This window comes from Trachypithecus francoisi, unplaced genomic scaffold (assembly GCF_009764315.1).
Source record: "Trachypithecus francoisi isolate TF-2019V2 unplaced genomic scaffold, Tfra_2.0 Lachesis_group9, whole genome shotgun sequence".
NCBI lineage: Eukaryota > Metazoa > Chordata > Mammalia > Primates > Cercopithecidae > Trachypithecus > Trachypithecus francoisi.
In genome coordinates this window covers 14,781,950-14,801,001 of record NW_022681474.1, presented here as the reverse complement: position 1 = coordinate 14,801,001, position 19,052 = coordinate 14,781,950, and the positions used below count along the sequence as shown (strand labels likewise).

At 44.6% G+C, this 19,052-nt stretch overlaps 1 protein-coding gene across 5 annotated transcripts in view; it reads left to right on the top strand.

Moving 5' to 3' along the window:
• Positions 1-19,052, top strand: part of LARP4B (La ribonucleoprotein 4B) — a 127,636-nt gene that overhangs the window by 98,319 nt on the left and 10,265 nt on the right. For all 5 annotated transcript variants that reach the window (XM_033209457.1, XM_033209453.1, XM_033209454.1 and 2 more), the window contains exons 8-14: positions 2,228-2,331; positions 8,131-8,241; positions 9,361-9,414; positions 9,501-9,710; positions 13,254-13,360; positions 13,803-14,054; positions 18,185-18,230. In XM_033209457.1, coding sequence (XP_033065348.1) covers positions 2,228-2,331; positions 8,131-8,241; positions 9,361-9,414; positions 9,501-9,710; positions 13,254-13,360; positions 13,803-14,054; positions 18,185-18,230 — 884 coding nt within the window. The remainder of the gene's footprint in view (positions 1-2,227; positions 2,332-8,130; positions 8,242-9,360; positions 9,415-9,500; positions 9,711-13,253; positions 13,361-13,802; positions 14,055-18,184; positions 18,231-19,052) is intronic.

Sequence of the window (19,052 nt, the reverse complement as noted above, 5' to 3'; positions counted from 1 at the left end):
CCATTCTCCTGCCTCAGCCTCCCGAGTAGCTGGGACTACAGGCGCCCGCCTCGTCGCCCGGCTAGTTTTTTGTATTTTTTTTTTTTTAGTAGAGACGGGGTTTCACCGTGTAGACCAGGATGGTCTCGATCTCCTGACCTCGTGATCCACCCGTCTCGGCCTCCCAAAGTGCTGGGATTACAGGCTTGAGCCACCGCGCCCGGCCCAGTTTTTAAGTTTTTTGTGCATTTTGATGTTAACAGTCCTTTGTCAGATGTGTCTTTTGCACCTATTTTCCATCAGTCAATGGCTTCTCATCTTGTTGACATTGCCTTTCACAAAGCAGTAGTTTTAAATGTTAATGACGTTTTTTCGGATCTTGTCTTTAGTGTGGTGTCTAAGAAGTTATTGTCAGACCAAGGTCTTCTAGATTTTTCTCCTGTGTTTTCTAGGACTTAAGGTTTTGCATTTTACACTTAGGTCCATGATCCATTTGGGGTTAATTTTTGTGAATGGTGGTTCCAGGTCTGCACCTAGACGAATGTTCTGCCTGTGGATGTGGAGTGGTTTAGCAGCGCTTTTTGAAAAGATGCTTCTTTGCCCCACAGTCACGTTGTCAATGATGTATGTGTGTACACTGAAATATATATTACGGGTATTCTGGATACAAGTCCTTATACGTGATTTACAAATATGCTGTCTCAGTGTACAGCTGGTTTTTTTGTTCTACCAGTGTCTTTTGAGAAGCAGAAGTAGAAATTTTTATAGTCCAATTTGTTAGTTTTTTCCTGTTATGGATCTTGCTTTTGGTGTTGTACCTAAGAAATCTTTGCTTGGTCCAAGGTTCTAATAGTTTTCCTTTTATTCCTTTTATGTTTTACATTTGAACGTTGAAGTCTGTGATCTTTTTTGTGTTGATGTTTGTCATGGTGTGGGGTGTGCGTCCTGTGTGTATCTGCTGCAGCACCCACGTGTCTGATGTTTGTCATGGTGTGGGGTGTGCGTCCTGTGTGTATCTGCTGCAGCACCCACGTGTCTGGGCTCTTGTTGTGCTGGCTGCCCGTGCACATGGGTGTTGATTTCTGGAACGTGTGTTTTATTCCCTTGATGATTTGTCTGATTTGATGCTGACACTACAGTGTCTTGATCACTGTAACGTTATAGTAAGTCTTAAAGTAGGTACGGAACCTCCAGATTTGTTGTGGCTCTTCTAAATGTTTTGCATTTGTGTATGAATTTTAGAGTCATCATTACAATTTTTTCAAAAAGTCCTGTTGGTGTTTTTATTGGGATTGCATTGATTCTGTAAATTCACTCCAGGAGAATTTACCCATTCTACCAATGTTAAGTTTTGCAACGCACAAGCACAGACTATGTCTTTATGTAGGTCTTTAAAACGTTCGCTTAGCGGTGTTTTGCAGTTTTCAGCATATGAGTCTTTGATGATCTTTTGTCAGATTAAGATACAAAAAATTAAATTACGGTCATGCCCCAGTTACCTTTCTTGTAGAGTGAGCTTTGATGGCTTATGTCTTTTAAGAAATGTTTCTGTTTCACGTAATTTATTAGTGTGAACTTTTTCATAATATTCCATTGGTACCTTTTTCCTGTTGATGGAACCTGTAATGATGTTGCCACTTTCCTCCTGATGCTGGTGATTTGCATCTTTGCAACAGGGGGCACCTCTGAGCCCTAATTGTCATCATTACTTGCTGAGACTCAAATCTGCACATTGCATAGTTTCATAGATGTGACACCAAAACACAATTTATGTAAAAACTGGCAAAATCTGAATTAGGTCTGTTACCGCAGTCACACCAGCATCCTAATGTAAACAATGCAGGACCGTTAGGTAAGAGATGATCACCAGGGCTCCAGGGAAGGGCACACAGAAACAAGTTATAAAACAAGATTATTTCACTGTAGGTACTTGTGGAAAGGAGAAAGCCATTAACCCTGTATTTTTATCTGCTTTTAGTGCTTGAGCTGTTTAGAACCTTTATTTCATAGTGTTACATACATTATGGCTCTTGCAGGTTTTTAAATGTTCATATTCCTTAGTTTTGAAAACTAACATGTGAGATTGGCTTAAAACCTTTGGATTGTGTTAGACTAGCAAAAGTTTTGACAGCTTACCCATTATTTGCAGGTTTCTTTAGCTTATTTAGTAATACAGTAATAGAATGTAACACATTCCACTGGCATTTTAATATTTTTGTTTTACCATTGAATTTTCTTCTCTTTATAGCTTTACCTTTAGTCCAAGTGGATGAAAAGGGAGAGAAAGTAAGGCCAAATCAGAATCGCTGCATAGTAATATTGCGTGAAATACCTGAATCTACCCCTGTGGAAGTAAGTAATTTCTCCTCTGAAGGTTACTTGGACATTTTCCCAAAGGTCTTTGTCGGTTTTGGTTTTTTTTTTTTTACTTTTGTGTTTTTTTTTGGGCTGTGTGTTTTTTAGACTGAATACTTACATTAACACTGTTTTCCCAGGATTTACACACACTGAGTTACAGAGTAGGAGGGAATGATTCCCAAACCTTTTGATCCCAGGACTCCTTATAATAAGATAGTGAAGGTTTATTCGTTTCTATATTTAGAAATTAAAAATAACATATTTAAATATTTATTTAAAAATAAGATTAGTAAACCCACAAATCAAGAAAAAAGCACTTTTGTGATAAATAACTTTTCAAAACAAGTATTTTTATGTCAAAGGGGCATCATGAAGAACTCCCTGAGCCACCAGAGTGGCCTGGTCTGAGCCAGCACAGCCCCTCCCAGAGAACCGGGAACCTGGTCCGAGCCAGCACAGCCCCTCCCAGAGAACCGGGAACCTGGTCCGAGCCAGCACAGCCCCTCCCAGAGAACCGGGAGCCTGGTCCGAGCCAGCACAGCCCCTCCCAGAGAACTGGGAGCCTGGTCCGAGCCAGCACAGCCCCTCTCAGAGAACCGGGAACCTGGTCCGAGCCAGCACAGCCCCTCCCAGAGAACCGGGAGCCTGGTCCGAGCCAGCACAGCCCCTCCCAGAGAACTGGGAGCCTGGTCCGAGCCAGCACAGCCCCTCTCAGAGAACCGGGAACTTGGGCAGTCCTTTTTTTTCCCTTTTTTTTGGAGACGGAATCTTACTCTGTTGCCCAGGCTAGAGTGCAGTGGCGCGATCTCGGCTCACTTCAAGCCCCGCCTCCCGGGCTCATGCAATTCTCCTGCCACAGCCTCCCGAGTAGCTGGGATTACAGGCGCCTGCCACTGTGCCTGGCTGATTTTTGTATTTTTTAGTAGAGACAGGGTTTCACCCTCTTGGCCAGGCTGGTCTCGAACTCCTGACCTCATGATTCACCCGACTTGGGCAGTAATTTTAGGGAACCACAGTATCTGATAGCTTAAAAGTAATGAAAAGCTATCTACAGTTACATGTTGCTATAAAATCTGCTGTTTATCCAGATGCCTAAACTGAGTTGCTCTGTGTAGTAAACACACTGATGGTTACACCTTGAAATCATGAAGCAAAGTCTTTGTATGAGGTGCTGGGAACTTAGTTTATCCTACCTCAGAAAACGGACTCTGCCTGCTCTGGGGACTTGCAGGCCACAGGAAGCCTGGGTTTGTCGTTGGTCTCATCTCTCGTGATTTCCGCCTCGTCATTCATGCTGCATCTTTCCACACACCTTCTCTGCAGAGGAAATGGACATCGCTGCTCAGGCTTCCAAATTTAGCTTTTCAGTCCAAGTGGGTCAGTGTGTGTGAGAGTTTCTTAAGGAAAACTAGCATGTGACAAAGGTTAGGATTCCAACAAAGTTCTCTGCCTGGCGTGAGAAATTTTGTTACTCTCATGTAAGTATGGTCCTACTCTAGCAAGTTTTACCTTCTGTTCAACTCAGCCTCTCTTTACTAGTTCTGTATTGTAGTATGTGGAGAAAAAGAACTTTGGATTGTAATTTTTTCCTCCTATTTTTATTAAGGGTCTGAATATGAAGGAGCAGCATATTTCTTGCTTTTTTTTTTTTTTTGAGACGGAGTCTTGCTCTGTCATCCAGGCTGGCATGCAGTGGCGCGATCTTGGCTCACTGCAACCTCTGCCTCCCGGGTTCAAGTGCTTCTCCTGCCTCAGCCTCCTGAGTAGCTGGGATTACGGCCTCCCAAAGTGCTGGGAGTACAGGTGTGAGCCACCGTGCCCGGCCGAGGACCAGCATATTTCTTATGACTAATTTGGACATCTGTATTAACTTAAAGTAATATTTAAAACATAGATCCTAATTTTTGAGACTTGAAATGTTTGTGAAACTTTAACCAGGGAGAATTTTCTGCATTTAGCAGTAGACATTGATTTTGGAGTATTTATATTATTCAAAACTGCTGACCTTATATCTGTTGTAAAACTTGAGCAATGAAAGTCTTAAAGAGAGAAGGTTTAAAGGAAACTTTGATAAATTAAAAGTTGGGAAAAAAAGGAAGGAAAATAAGTAGCCTAAAACAATCCGCATAAGAAAAGAAGTTCCCAAGGACTCTGTATAATTATTATAGAGTCCTTCTACTGGGTCTTAGAAATGTAGGCTGAGAGTTTCCAGAAAATTCTTCTTTAAATGTCACTAGGTGCTTGTCAGTGATGTACATTTTAAATACTGATTCTGATTTTCTTAAAAATAGGATTTTCCAGCCGGGCGCGGTGGCTCAAGCCTGTAATCCCAGCACTTTGGGAGGCCGAGACGGGCGGATCATGAGGTCAGGAGATCGAGACCATCCTGGCTAACATGGTGAAACCCGGTCTCTACTAAAAATACAAAAAACTAGCCGGGCGAGGTGGCGGCGCCTGTAGTCCCAGCTACTCGGGAGGCTGAGGCAGGAGAATGGTGTGAACCCGGGAGGCGGAGCTTGCAGTGAGCTGAGATCCAGCCACCGCACTCCAGCCTGTGCGACAGAGCGAGACTCCGTCTCAAAAAAAAAAAAAAAAATAGGATTTTCCCAGAGGCAGAGGAGTCAGCCATTCTTGCCACTAGTAGACTGATGGTCTAGTGGCCTGAAAGTATTGTTTGAGATGTGTTTTGTCTTTTAACCAATAAGCATTTACCAGTGATGGGGACAACAGCATAGGGCATTAGAATCCCTGGAATCCTTTTCTGTAGTTCATTTGGTTGTCAAGTTCCTTTTGTACTTTTTGAAGTGTACCTGGCTAGAAATTTTTTATGGAATGGCCCTGTTTTTCCTTGTTGCTGTTTTTCTTCTGGTATCTGGTATAAATATAGCCACTCTCGCGTTCCTTGATTGACATTAGTATGGTAGGTCTTTTCTATCCTCTTTTAACCCGTTTGTGTTTTCGTATTTAAAGTGGATTTCTTGTGAGCAGTGTGTAATTGGGTCTTGTTTTTCGTATCCAATCTGAAAATTTCTGTCTTTTTTTTTTTTTTTTTTGAGATGGCGTCTCACTCTGTTGCCAGGCTGGAGTGCTGTGGCGTGATCTCAGCTCACTGCAACCTCTGTCTCCTGGGTTCAAGCGATTCTCCTGCCTCAGCCTCCCAAGTAGCTCGGACTATAGGCGTGCGCCACCATGCCAAGCTACTGTTGTACTTTTAGTAGAGACAGAGTTTCACAATGTTGGCCAGGATGGTCTTGATCTTTTGACCTTGTGATCTATCCGCCTTGGCCTCCCAAAGCGTGAACCTCCGCACCTGGCCCAATTTCTGTCTTTTAATTCAGAGCGTAGCCCATCTACATTTAAGAGATTAATGATGTAATGATATGATTAAATTTAAATTCTTCATCTTGCTGTTTGTTTTCTGTTTGTCTCTTCTGTTCTTCATTTTCTTTCCCTTTTCCCTCCTTTTGTTTGGGATTAAATGTGTATTCTTATCTCCTTTTTTTGACTTATTAGGTATAACTCTTTGTTTCTGTTTTTCAGTTGTGCTTTAGGGCATGCTTCTCCAGCCTGTGGGCCGCCTGCCGCCCAGGACGGCTTTGAATGCAGCTCAACACAAATGCATCAACTTTCTTAAAACATTATGAGTTGTTTTTTTTTTTAAAAAAAGCTCATCAGCTATCGTTGGTGTTAGTGTATTTTATGTGTGGCCCAAGACAGTTCTTCCACGTCCAGTGTGGCCCAGGGAAGCCAAAAGATTGGACCCCCTTTCTTTAGGGTTTTCAGCTGACCCTCTAACTGTACTAGAGTCCATGTAATTCACAGAGCAGCAGACCTCTTGACCTTACAGCCACGCTCTTCCATTTACAGCCACTCTCTCCCATTTACAGCCACTCTCTCCCATTTACAGCCACGCTCTCCCATTTACAGCCACGCTCTCCCATTTACAGCCACGCTCTCCCATTTACAGCCACGCTCTCCCATTTACAGCCACGCTCTCCCATTTACAGCCACGCTCTCCCATTCTCCACTTCTGGCCTGTGCTGTTGTCATACATTCTAATTCTACACAGTCATAAGCCTCACAATACATCGTTGTTGTGTTTGCTTTAAACAAGTCATTTTTAAAAAGAGATTAAAAATAAGAAAAACGTGTTTTATGTTTATTCAGTATTTACCATTATTCAGTATTTACCATTTACAGTGCTTCTTATTCCTTTATGTAAATCTGGACTTTCCTTCTGCCTGGATATTCCTTTAGCATGTCTTGTACAGGTCTGCCGATGATGAATTCTTTTCAGCTTTAGTATGTTTGGGAAAATCTTATTTCACCTTTATTTATTATTTTTTTTTTTTCCACCTTTATTTATGAAAGGTATTTTTGCTGCATATAGATTTCTGGATTGATGGGGTTTTTTCCTTTCTGTGTTTTAAAGATATTCTCTCTTCTGGTATATGTTTTCTGTGGTTTTTATCACCATCCTTCTGTGTGTAATAAGTCTTTCTCTAGCTGCTGTGAAGATTTTACTACTGCTTTTAAGCAAGTTGATTGCAATATACTTTGGTGTAGATTTCAAACTTCTTGTACCTGAAATTTATCGAGCCATTATTTTGTTAAATGTTTTCTTCTCCCTTTCGCCCTTTTCTTCAGAAAATGTCTAGCCAGCTGTTTGTTTTATTTAGTGTAGTTTTAATTTCAGACACCGTATTTTTCATCTCCAGTGAAGTTTGATTTGGGTCTTTTAAAAAAATCTTCCGTGTATATACATGCTCAGTCTTTACCTTTCATGGGATATGGAATATACATGCAGTAAACGTTGTATGTGTATTAAGTCTATCGTCTCTACTATCGTCTCTATCATTTCTAGGTCTAATCTTTTGCATTATAGGTCATATTTTTCTGTTTCTTTGCATGCTTTGTGATTTTTGAGGAGATGCTTGGCGTTTTAAATTTTACTTTACTGAATATTTTTGTATTCTAATAAATATTCTTGAGCTTTGTTTTGAAATGCAGTTAAGTTACTTGGAGCCAACTTGTTAGGTGGAATCAGAGCAGCCTTTTCTCCAGGGCTCATTTTCCCCACGGCTGAAGCAGTGCCCTTCTGAGCCACTGTCCCTGCTATCCTGTGGGTTTAGGAGAGTTTTCCACGGTGGCTAGTGGGAAAACAAACCATTCTTGTCTTGGTGAGCCTGCCCTGGGCATGTTCTCTCTCATCCTTCAGGCAGTTGTCTTCCAGGCTGGAGATGTGGGGAAGGCCATCTGCAGGCTTACCCTGCGGGCTCTGCGGCCCAGGCACTGAGGGCCACCAATCCCCGCCCTGCACCCCGTTCATGTCCCTCTCAGAGATCACACTCGTGTACATGCTGGGGTTCAGGGCCTGAAACCATTCTTCATGTATTTTGTCTTCGTTTTTTTAATTGAGTCATCTGGGAGAGTAAATCTAGACCATCATGGCCAGAAGCAGAAGTCCAAGCAAGGTTGTTTTTGGTTTTTTTTTTTTTAGGTTGTGAAATTATCAGCCCAGAAAATGGTGTGATAGTTTTCACATTAATTTAACTTAATGGTATCTTGAGAGTAGGGGAAGCTGTAGCTGTTTTTCTCTGTGGCGTTGTGATTCTGATTCTGGAAGCTCTGCTGAATCCTCATCCTTTTTGGAAGAGAAATTTACTAGGCACCATGGTATGTTAGTTTGTTTAAGGATAGTTCCTTCAGATAATGCATTTGTTAAAAAATTTTTGGTGAGGACAAAAAGTGGCATTGTTGAGAATTAATTTCTAACATCTCTATTTCCTGTAGGAAGTAGAAGCACTATTTAAAGGAGATAATTTACCAAAATTTATAAACTGTGAATTTGCATATAATGATAATTGGTTTATTACATTTGAAACAGAAGCTGATGCACAACAGGTAAGTTCTTTCCACCATCACCCTATGAATGGCGTAGTTTACCAGTTTTTAGTATTAGTGCATGTTGGGACTAAACTTGGGCGTTGAGATTATTTGTGATAGTAAGTTTGAATATAATCTGCAGAGGAAATCAAATTGTAGAAACTTAAATGAGTATGTTTGTATGGACAATTTTTATAGCAATATAAAAATCATATGATTTTACTTTCTAAGGACAGCAAGCTAAGCAACCTAGGAAAATCAGTTTTGTTCTTCTGTCTGGGCAGAGAAAAGTTTTACTATTAGCAAAGTGTTTGGGGGGAAATTTGAAGCTAACCTTCATCTCCCAGCAGACTTCATTGTATGTTGGAAGATGCTTTTAATGGTATTGAGAAGTAAGCTCTGTAAGGAGGTGTAAGGAGTTAGTAGTTTTCCTGCCCTTAAGGGAAGGAAGCATCTTATTTGTGGGGAAACTAACACATGTATGATGAAGTGTTAAATGGTATAAACAATATCTGGGGTTCAGAAAAGAAAACACAGACACCTGAAAGATGGGTTTGAATTGGATGGAGGGGGAAAGGGGAACGGAAGATCGAGTAACCATGTCCGTGGATCTGAGTGTGAGCTCTGCCAGCCTGCATGGCGAATGTGATCGGATGAGACTGAATCAGAGGTGCAGGGCCTTCACAGTTTTATAGGGGTTTAATGTAGAATTAGTGTGGAGAAGAACAAGGAGATATGTAAAGAATGTTATGATCCTAGTCCTTTTCCTTCCTGTCTGGTATTTCCGGAACTGCATACTCCTAATCTGAAATTGGGATTAATACTAGGAACTCAGTATTCATCATTTTCCACCAAGGTTCTTAGCCAGTGGTCTTTGGGAGACTGCTATGGCATCTATTAATACTTACAAAATTGTGTACAAATCTTGTTTGTGAGAATTTGGGGTACACGTTCCATAGCTCTTATGAGGTTATTATAAGGGATCTGTGACCCAGGGGGTGTCAAGAATCATTATTCTAAGTTCTGTTCACCATAATTTAATTATATATTTCCCTATTTGAGCTATTGAGTGAACTATTGGTGCCTCTTATTCATAAGGTTAATCAAATGGAATTTTGTACTTAATTTTGCCCTTAGGCTTACAAATACCTTCGAGAAGAAGTCAAAACTTTTCAAGGAAAACCAATTAAGGTAAGCAAGACCATTGGTTATTCTTTGTTTATTTGCAAATTGATGTTCTTAAGTATTCTAATAGAAACTTACATATTTTCAAACAGGCGCGGATAAAAGCAAAGGCAATAGCTATAAACACATTTTTGCCAAAGAATGGATTTAGACCCCTGGACGTGAACCTGTATGCCCAGCAGCGCTACGCGACATCGTTCTACTTCCCTCCCATGTACAGCCCCCAGCAGCAGTTCCCCCTGTACAGCCTGATCACCCCCCAGACGTGGTCAGCAACGCACAGCTATCTTGACCCACCCCTGGTACGTCGTTTCTTTACTAGGAATTTATGTTGTAGACACTATGCTAGATAATTTGAAGGATTAAAATCCTCATCTAATAGGAAACCAGATACGTGTGCAGTCTGATGTAGTAAAATAGACCTTCAAATTATGTGGGGGATTTTAAATTTAGTTGAGAACAGAACTTATGCATAAAGCACTTTGGATTACTGTGATCACAATCATTGCTCAGCCCCTCTCCCCTCTTGTCATGCAGCTTTTAGCAAGATACAGAGGGCGATAAGAGCTGTAGTGTACCTGGTGTCCCCTACACAGAGAACAATACAAGGGGGATTAACTGAGGAGGAAGAAGTGTTTAATAGGCTTCTGACAGCAAGGCCAAGGAGAAGGCCTGCTCTTTCACCATCCTTATTTTACTCACTTCTCACCAGCCTTAGAGTTGGTTGACATGATTAATTTTTATGGATTTTGGCCTTTGTTAAGGCTGTGGTTGGAATTCATAAGTCTGTACTGGATCTAGACATTGTCTCTTTGTGTGCTGTTATGGATGCTTGAAAGATCAGGTGGGTCCTGGGTGGGAATTAGCATGAGTTTGGTGGCATTGGATGCACGAGAGTCAGCAATACACGGATGAGGACGTCCTTGAAGTTGAAGTCTAGTTGAGAAGTGAAGGTGGGTTCATGGACTAGAGGTTTGCATGAGGTAGCAATGCAGGTTAGTTGGAATTGGAGAGATTGAAGGGTAGTATACATAGAAGGTTATGGTCAGAAAGCAGAAATTGAGTTAGTAGCTTTGAAAAGAGTTCATGTCCAGGGTTTCGCTGTGGACTAAGGGAAAGACTGGGTGGTCCTCGGGGTCGGATGGCTGGGAGCCAGGCACCCTGATGGGCAGGGACGTCACTGCTGACAGGCAGAAAAGGAGGGTAGGTTCAGAGCAGAGTGAACTCGAGAAAACAAATGCCTGCATACGAAAAGTGAAGATATGGGCACATCAAACAACTCAGGCTGGAAAAGTCAAACATGCCAAGGAGACACGCGTACAGAATATGTACAGAATGGCAGAACGAGACAGACAGGGCTTATCGGGGATTGTGTTGTTGTCTAGGTTGAGCTTTTCAGGTTAAGTACGAGTTTTTCAGAAGGAATCAAAAGAAGGAAGTTTCATGAACAGAAGATGGTTGTGGATTCATGGGTGTTAGAGCTGAAGCGTAGACCAGTGGCAGGGAGTTGGGGAGCGAGCTGGAAGTTTCCAGGCCTAACTGCGCAGGTGCTTAGCTGTCCTGAGGCTTGTCGGCTTTGGCCTAGTGCTTGTAGGAAGTTGTCTAAGGTTTCTAAGCAGAGAAATGAAACCATACTCCATTTATAAAATAACTCCTAAGGCCGTGTGAATTGCAGGCAGGGACAGGGAGAGATTTTCAGAGGCCCCTGTTCCCCTTGAGTCTGGAACCACTGCAGTAGAGGAACCTTTGGTAAAGTTACTTCTGTCTCTTTTCAGTAAGTCCTAATGGTAAGAAAGTTTCTGGTTTTTTGAAGTAGTACATCTGTAAAAGTGTACCCATGGCTGAATACTTCCTTTTCCCAAAAGCATATCATGAGAGAGCCTCAGAGAGACTTTAGTGTGTAGGCTCTGGGTGTTGAAGAATCATCGCTGCACGTGGCTTGCCATGCTTGTCCTTTTAGTTCTTCCTGCAGCAGTTGCTTCTCCCGTTTCTTTAATCATGGTTGACCCTCTTGGGGATCCTTGGGGTCCTAGGTCAGCTTATGGCCTCAACTCGTGTTGTCCGTTCAGACTGCGGGGTGTGCCAGCCAGCCGGTCCTGCTCTGAGTCTTGAAACTGGGGCTCTCCGTCGCAGCCTTTTCCTTGCTCTAAGATATGTGTGTCCCTTGTTCTGCAGCTGAAGAGGTCGTGCCTATTAATCCCCAACAACTAATAATAGGAAGTTATAGCATCAATAATCAACTTTATTTTTTATATATGACCAATTTTATTTTTTATCTTGAGCAAATTTACTGGAATATCAAGGCTCTGTCTGTAAAATGACTTGCTTGAAATGAATAGTCCTCATTGCTCTTCCCGTGATTTACAGCCTCAGATCTAGGTCTGCATTCACGGCTCCTCCTGTGTGATGTATTTTTTTCTTTTTTTTTGAGATGGAGTCTTGCTCTGTCGCCCAGGCTGGAGTGCAGTGGCCTGATCTCGGCTCACTGCAAGCTCCGCCTCCTGGGTTCACGCCATTCTCCTGCCTCAGCCTACTGAGTAGCTGGGACTACAGGCGCCCGCCACCGCACCCGGCTAATTTTTTGTATTTTTAGTAGAGATGGTCATTTAGCCAGAATGGTCTCGATCTCCTGACCAAGTGATCCGCCCGCCTCGGCCTCCCAAAGTGCTGGGGTTATAGGCGTGAGCCACCGCGCCTAGCCATGTGTGATGTATTTTTAAAGAGTCCATTCTTACAGCGTATAGAGTTTCTCAAGTAGCAAATTGGAGATTCTAACTTCCCTTTTGTATGATTTTATTTTGGTCCCAAGCTATCTCTAATATTCTTTTTCTGTTATATCTTCCAGTTAGCTCTAATTAAGGAGAATTACTTGATTTTTTCCTTTTCTTTCTCTCTTTCTCCAAACGAGGGGGGCTCTATGCCTATCTCTGTCACTTTAGTGACATTGAGGGTGTGGACTGTAAGGCCCTCAGGAACTAAGTGCCCTGCGTCAGGAGCATTAGGAGCAAAATGTCAGTGATTCAGAATGTATTGGAAACCATGGGTCCAGAAGCCAGAGAATTAGAGTGATTGATCTTGTTTTTTTGTTTGTTTGTTTATTTTTTATTTTTCTTTAAAGGAACTGTTTTAACACTAAGTTTTATCTTACTTTTGTATGTGTCTAGATTTTAAAAATAGTTGGCCAGTACTTAAAATTCTATGCTCAATATTTTTAACTGCTTAAGATCTTTTAGGGATTCTGTGGCCCTTTCTATTTTCTTCTGGATCTTATGTTAGTATATTTGCATGCCATGTTTACCTTGTGACTTGGGGAATAATGAGGATATGAAAATACCCTGGTCTGCAGAGCAGGACTTGTGTCGAGGTAAAGTAAAGGCGCTGTCAGGCTGTGGTTGGATCAAGCCAAGTGAGCAGCAGTAGGGTTAGTGCAGGTACAGGTGCTCCTGAGATTGAGAACGTTGATGAGTTGTATTAAAGCCATCAGGAATCAAGACCTGTTGACTTCCTGCCAGCGATGGAGGTAATATCAGACTTACATGCTAAAGGTTACAACACTTGCTGGAGCCCATGCGCTCTTGACCACGTCTTTCCTCTCAGTGCCAGTTTCCACGTGTCAGTTCTCCGTGCTGGATTGTTGTAAGGATTGGCTGAAAGGATGCACAAAAGCTCCAGCCTACTTCTAAACAGCACCCATTGGCGATAAAATTGTAAAATACGTGTCTCAACATGAGTCATGACTCTGACAACATCAAGAAATGCCGTCGGTTTCCACAGATTTGTTGGTATTAATGAAATTGAAGTCTGTTTTATGGTTTCTTTACTTGTCTGTTTTCAAATGAATCTAGGTAACTCCATTTCCAAATACTGGATTTATAAATGGGTTTACGTCTCCAACGTTCAAGCCTGCGGCGTCTCCTCTGACTTCTCTCAGACAGTATCCTCCTCGAAGCAGGCAAGTTCTGGGGCGGTCCTAGTGCTTTTGGTCTTTACGCTACTGCCCTTCTGGAGCTGGGATGAGGGAGCTTTGATCACTAATCCTGCTCCTCGCAGACAGAGCCACCTGAAGCACACAGCTACATTCTAGAAAGACTAAGCACTACCATCTGGTGTGGGTGCCTGCCTCAGATTCTCTGAGAGGAGGCTCTGGGGCAACTTGTACACATCACGTGTGCCTGATTTTAATTTGGGCCTGGACTGAAAAGCAGCAGAATCGTGGCACATTGTTAATAGATTTGTATTATCCTATGCGTTAGGAGTTAACCATTCCAAATCCTATGTTTATATTTTATTAAATAGAAAGCAGATTTCAGCTTAGCTGTTCCCTATCAGTATGCATGTTATGTAATGCCTTAATCGTTTTATAATTGAACACATACAACCATTTTTGTTTACAGGAATCCTAGTAAATCTCATCTGCGGCATGCAATTCCTAGTGCGGAGAGAGGACCTGGGTTATTAGAAAGTCCTTCAATATTTAACTTCACTGCAGATCGATTAATTAATGGTGTCCGGAGTCCACAAACAAGGCAAGCAGGTCAAACTAGAACACGGATACAAAACCCTTCAGCATATGCCAAGAGAGAGGCTGGGCCTGGGCGCGTGGAGCCAGGCAGTCTTGAATCCTCTCCTGGTTTAGGGAGGGGAAGGTGAGTTGCTGAGCAGCTACTGTGTACCATCATAAACTACTAATATTTTAAAAATTCTTTAATTTAGGTCTGTTTTGTAATTGTCTTTATGTCACAGAAAATCTAATTGAAGGCTATAAACATAAAGTCTTTTATATAGTTGCTGAGACTTAAATGGCTTCATCTTTTTTGGAATATGAAATGGTTCAGTGAGAACTGTAGATGTTCTAGATCATTATCTGATGAGAACCGTAGATGTTCTGGATCATCTGGTGAGAACTGTAGATGTTCTAGATCATTATCTGTGGAAACATTGGACTCAGCAGTCATAGACTCCCTGCCATGTGCCTGCAGTCTCCTCTTGGCAGCACCCTGGCTCACCAGGCCCCTCGGCGAGAGTGGTGTCCAGGCTCTGCCCCATGGCTGCTGGCCTGGTGCCCTCCAGTGGGGTGTACACCAGGCACTGCAGGTGGAGCCTGGAGCGGGTACCCAGGCAGATCAGGACTGAAGTCTGATCTCACTGGAGGGTTGAGACGAGCCAGGATGGTTCGTGGTTGTGCTTCCTGCCCACTGTTTTTGGTTTTAATATTTTTTTGGCATCAATCCTGTAGTTGGTTTTTTGTTTGTTTTTAAGACAGGGTCTTGCTCTGTTGCCCAGGCTGGGGTACAGTGGCATGATCATGGCTCACTGCAGCCTTGAACTCCTGGGTTCAAGCAATCCTGTTGCCTCAGCATGCTGAGTAGCTAGGACTTCAGTGCACACCACCATGCCTGGCTAGTTTTTAAATTTTTGATAGAGACAGGATCTCGCTGTGTTGCCCAGGCTGGTCTTGAACTCCTGGCCCAGAGCCATCCTCCGGCCTCAGCCTTCCATAGTGCTGGGATTACAGGCGTGAGCCACCGTACCCGCCCATTGTTGATAAGGCCAGTACTTGCCTTGATAAGGACCGTCAGGATTTCCCTTTCATAAGTGACAAACAAGTGACTTGAATTCCTGAGCTTTTTCTGAGTTTTCTGTACACAAAATGTACAGCACTGTGCCTCATGTGCAGACTCCTCTTCCTGTTGACCCCGTGCACACCCTCCGTGCAGTGAGAATTCAACATGAAGAGGCATCAGAAGCGTCTCATTCCTGCCCATAACGATTAAATGAGCACATAGGAGTTGCTGCAGGGATTGTGCAGTGGCATTGGAAGGCACCATGGTCTGGGAGAGTTGGCACTGGGCTGTCTCACAGGAAACATGGCGTCAGGCTGGCTCCACAGGCCTTGGAGATGCAAAGCTGAAAGGGGCCCACTGTGTCATGCAGAGTCACTGACTTCAGGGAGCAGTTGCTAGCCCTGGGTCTCAGTTTGGGGTTCTTAAGGCCCAGAAGCTTGGAGGGAGGAGGGCTGCAGAGCTGGGGCTAGACTTGGGACAGAGCCCCACTCATCAAGGCCACGTGGCTACCCCTGAGGGGTATCAGTTGTGGGCATGGTGTGGAAGGAGGCAGACTGGATGCTGGATGGACAAGACCCCGGCCTTAGCCTCCTGTGCCCTTCAGTGAGCCCTGTTCATATGAGCGTCACAAGAAGCTTCCTGGCAAATGAAAGTGGGGCTTGCTGAATTCCAGCTCCCTCACACAGTGTATACAGCTGGCTTTGAAGCTGAGAGTCCAATACTTGCTAATGAGTGTGTTCTACCCAGGATACCCTTCAACAGTACTTGAACTTGCAAATGCTGCAGTGGTAACAAGTGTATGCTTTTGCCTAACAGATGCAGATTTTGCATCTGTGTCTCCCCACCAAGGGAGGGCAACGGTCCTCCCACCTGAAACCTGAGCACTGCAGCAGGGAGTGGTTTAGGAAGTGTACACCAGCACGGGCACAATGGGCGGGGAAAGTGCATGCAGTTCCTGCAGCCTGTTTCTGCAACAGGTCCTGAAGCCAGAGCTGACCTTCATAACCTCCTCCTTCCCTCTGTGTTGAGAAAGAGCTTGTTCTGTTTCGCAGGGAGTGCTCCGGGCCTTGCTTGCCCTGAGAAGCTGATCCACAGCAGCCATGCCTCCACCTCCTCTTTTTGGGAGGGTTTGTTTTGTTTCCATTAACTTTTTCTATTGGGCCAAAGTGCTAAGATACCCTGGAGAACCCCTTACCGGAGTCCAGACACACGTCCCTACCCTTGCATGGCGGCCGTGGCAGGGCACAGCCCGGCCGGGTTGAATGGCATGAGGAGCCCCAGGTGCCAGGTGGCTGCCTTGGTGGAGCTACTGTTAGGGCTATTTGGGGGGAGCACACCTCTTCAGGGTCTCTTCACACCACCGCATTCAGAGTCACGGGTGTCACAGTGGTGTTTCTATGGTGCTGGGACCACCCTGGGTCCCTTGCTACCCCTCGTGAGCTGGAACCCGCCATGGCCCTGTCGGTGAGCCTTGGCTCGGCCAGCCTGCTCTCTGCCTGATGGGCACCGACGTGTTCTGCAGCTGCAGGTGGGCTTCTGGGTCTGACACGGGTTACGTGGAGCCCAGTGAGCATGTGGGGAGTGTTGACTGGGCCCACTGATGGTGACTGGGATAGGACTCCATGGCAGGCAGGTCTGTGTCCTGGACACCACTGTGTTCCAAGGGATGGGTGCCCCTGTGTCCCAGCCGGTAGTGAGGAGCAGGCTGCCCTTGGCAGGGGGATGCCCTGTGCTGAGCCCTGCAGGATGTCCTCTTCCCTCACTCAGGGCAGTGCCTCTGGGCAAGCAGGTGCTGGCACCGTCCATCTCACACCCCTCCCAGGTCCCCGGGACCAGTTGAGTCCTGTCCCACTCCGGACTCTCATCCGGTTGCGTTCCTAGCTCTGCTCATGAGCCATCGTAGCCCCACCTTTCCACCAGTTCTGAATCGTGGCACAGCAGAGTGGACGTTCAGCTCCCTGGATTTCGGGAGCACCCCCCATTAGGGAGTGGTGCTGAGCCAGGTGTGTGTTGGGATGGTTGTCCATAATGCAGGCCCAGGACCCTTTCTCCCTGTGAGGCCACAGGCAGGGATCCGGGACAAGGAGCACCAAGCCCCCTGTTCCTGCAGGAGGGCAGGTTGTCAGGACTCCTGCCCCACCTGTGGCTCAGTACTCACCCATGTCCCATAGTCTGGCTTGCAGTCTCCGCAAGGCCCCAAGAGAAAGCCAGGAGCTATTTCCAGGAAGTTTTCTTAGGAGATAATAGGGATTTGCTCCAGAATCCTAAAGGTTTGTGCCATCCCTCCCTCAGAGGGGCTGGCCCATGGTTCCACGGAGTGTTCCAACGTTAGGCCATCTTAGGCAAGACTACTTTTTGGTTTTCTCTGAATGAAGGAATTAGTCAAGACTATGTCTTAACTCCTTTCTAGGTTATGTAATGCAAGGCTCTTGGGGGAGTCTCTGCATTCCATTAAATTATAAATTGAGATTCATGTGTGTCATGTGACTTGTTAGACCACAGAAGCCTATCCAAGGAAATGGGAGTGTCTTGGCCATCCTTGTGTCCCAGGTCTCTACGTGAAGTCACCACTTAATCAGTGTGTGTCTTGTGGTTATCAGCTGCGTGTGTGGCATGGCCTTACTGCCTGCAGGGGGGTCCAGATCGTGGTTCCTGAGGCTGGCAGGCGAGGACAGGAAGTCTTTGGGGCACAGAGGTCCTTGTGTGGTTTTTGTGGGAAGAGGTCCGCCATTGAGGCAGTAGTGGAGGAAGCTGATAGGGTGGAGGAAGGGATGGGACGGAGTATTTGAGATCTTTTAAGTCTGATGTAAAGCAAATCTGCACCGGGAAAATTCTCACCACCATTTTAAACTACTCACTGATGGAGCTCAGTCTCAGATTTTATGTGTCTTGTCATTTCGACCCAGGGGATCTTCAGAACTGACTTCTCAGCAGACCTCCCAAGGAGGCACCAGGGAGGTGGTTTTAGTCACTGTTTTCTTCCTTTCTCTGTCACTTGCCTGGACTTCCGCGTTAGTCCCTTGCTGTAAACTTTGTGTTGCTCTGCGTATGCTTCTTAGAGTTGGGATTCTAGAATTGAAAGTCATCTTTGAAAGGTTTTAAAGTGATAAAGACTGAGTTGATGTGTACTTTGCTTATGTGAGTGCAAACGTGCTCAACAATAAATTCTCCAAGTGGGAAAAAAATAACAGTCTTTCACTTTCCGCTCCTAGGAAGAATTCCTTTGGCTACCGGAAGAAAAGGGAGGAGAAGTTTACAGTGAGTACATAAAGCATATGCCTCTTGACAAGACATTTAAATCTAATTTATACCAAACCTAAGATTTAATTAAATGGATTAAGGTTAAGACACAAAAATGAGCATTTCAAAAGACTTGTAACCTGAAATCCACTAAGTAATAACTGACACCCTGGCTGGCCTAGGAGGAAGCAATTGTAGAGGTTTTGGAAATAGCAGTGTGCTGCACGGGACTCCATCGTGCACAGGCGTGTGTGCTGTGGCATAGGCATGGCCAGGAGCTTGCTGTCACACGCACTGCAGCCTACACACGGGTGTGCACGTGAGCTCTTCTGTGCAGCAGCTGTACCGAAGAGTCTGAAATGACTGGAGCCATTCATTTCAACGAGCAGAGTAAGCATCTTCCACGGAGCAATTTGTTTGTTGGTGTTTTTCCTTCAAAACTTTCGAATACTCTCCTGCTGTGTAGAAAGCATTATCTCCTTCTGCTGTAACTTACTGGCAGGACAGACCCAAACATAAGTGATAGGTTTCTGTGGCGGTAAGTACATGAGACATGGTGATTTTGTTTGGGTTGATTAAACAGTTTCTCCTGTGGAAAATATTTGTGCTGGTCTTTAGTGGAGGTTGGCATGGACTTCTCCACAGCCAGTGGTGGGACGGCACGGTGGCAGAGTTAGTACCCACAAAGATAGGAAGGACGGCATGGTGGCAGTTAGCAGTACCCATGAACCAGTGGTGGGATGGCACGGTGGCAGTTAGCAGTACCCACAAAGATGGGAGGGATGCCTCCACGGGCTTGCCAATGTGGAATTCCGTACAAGGAATGCTGGAGAAGACCTG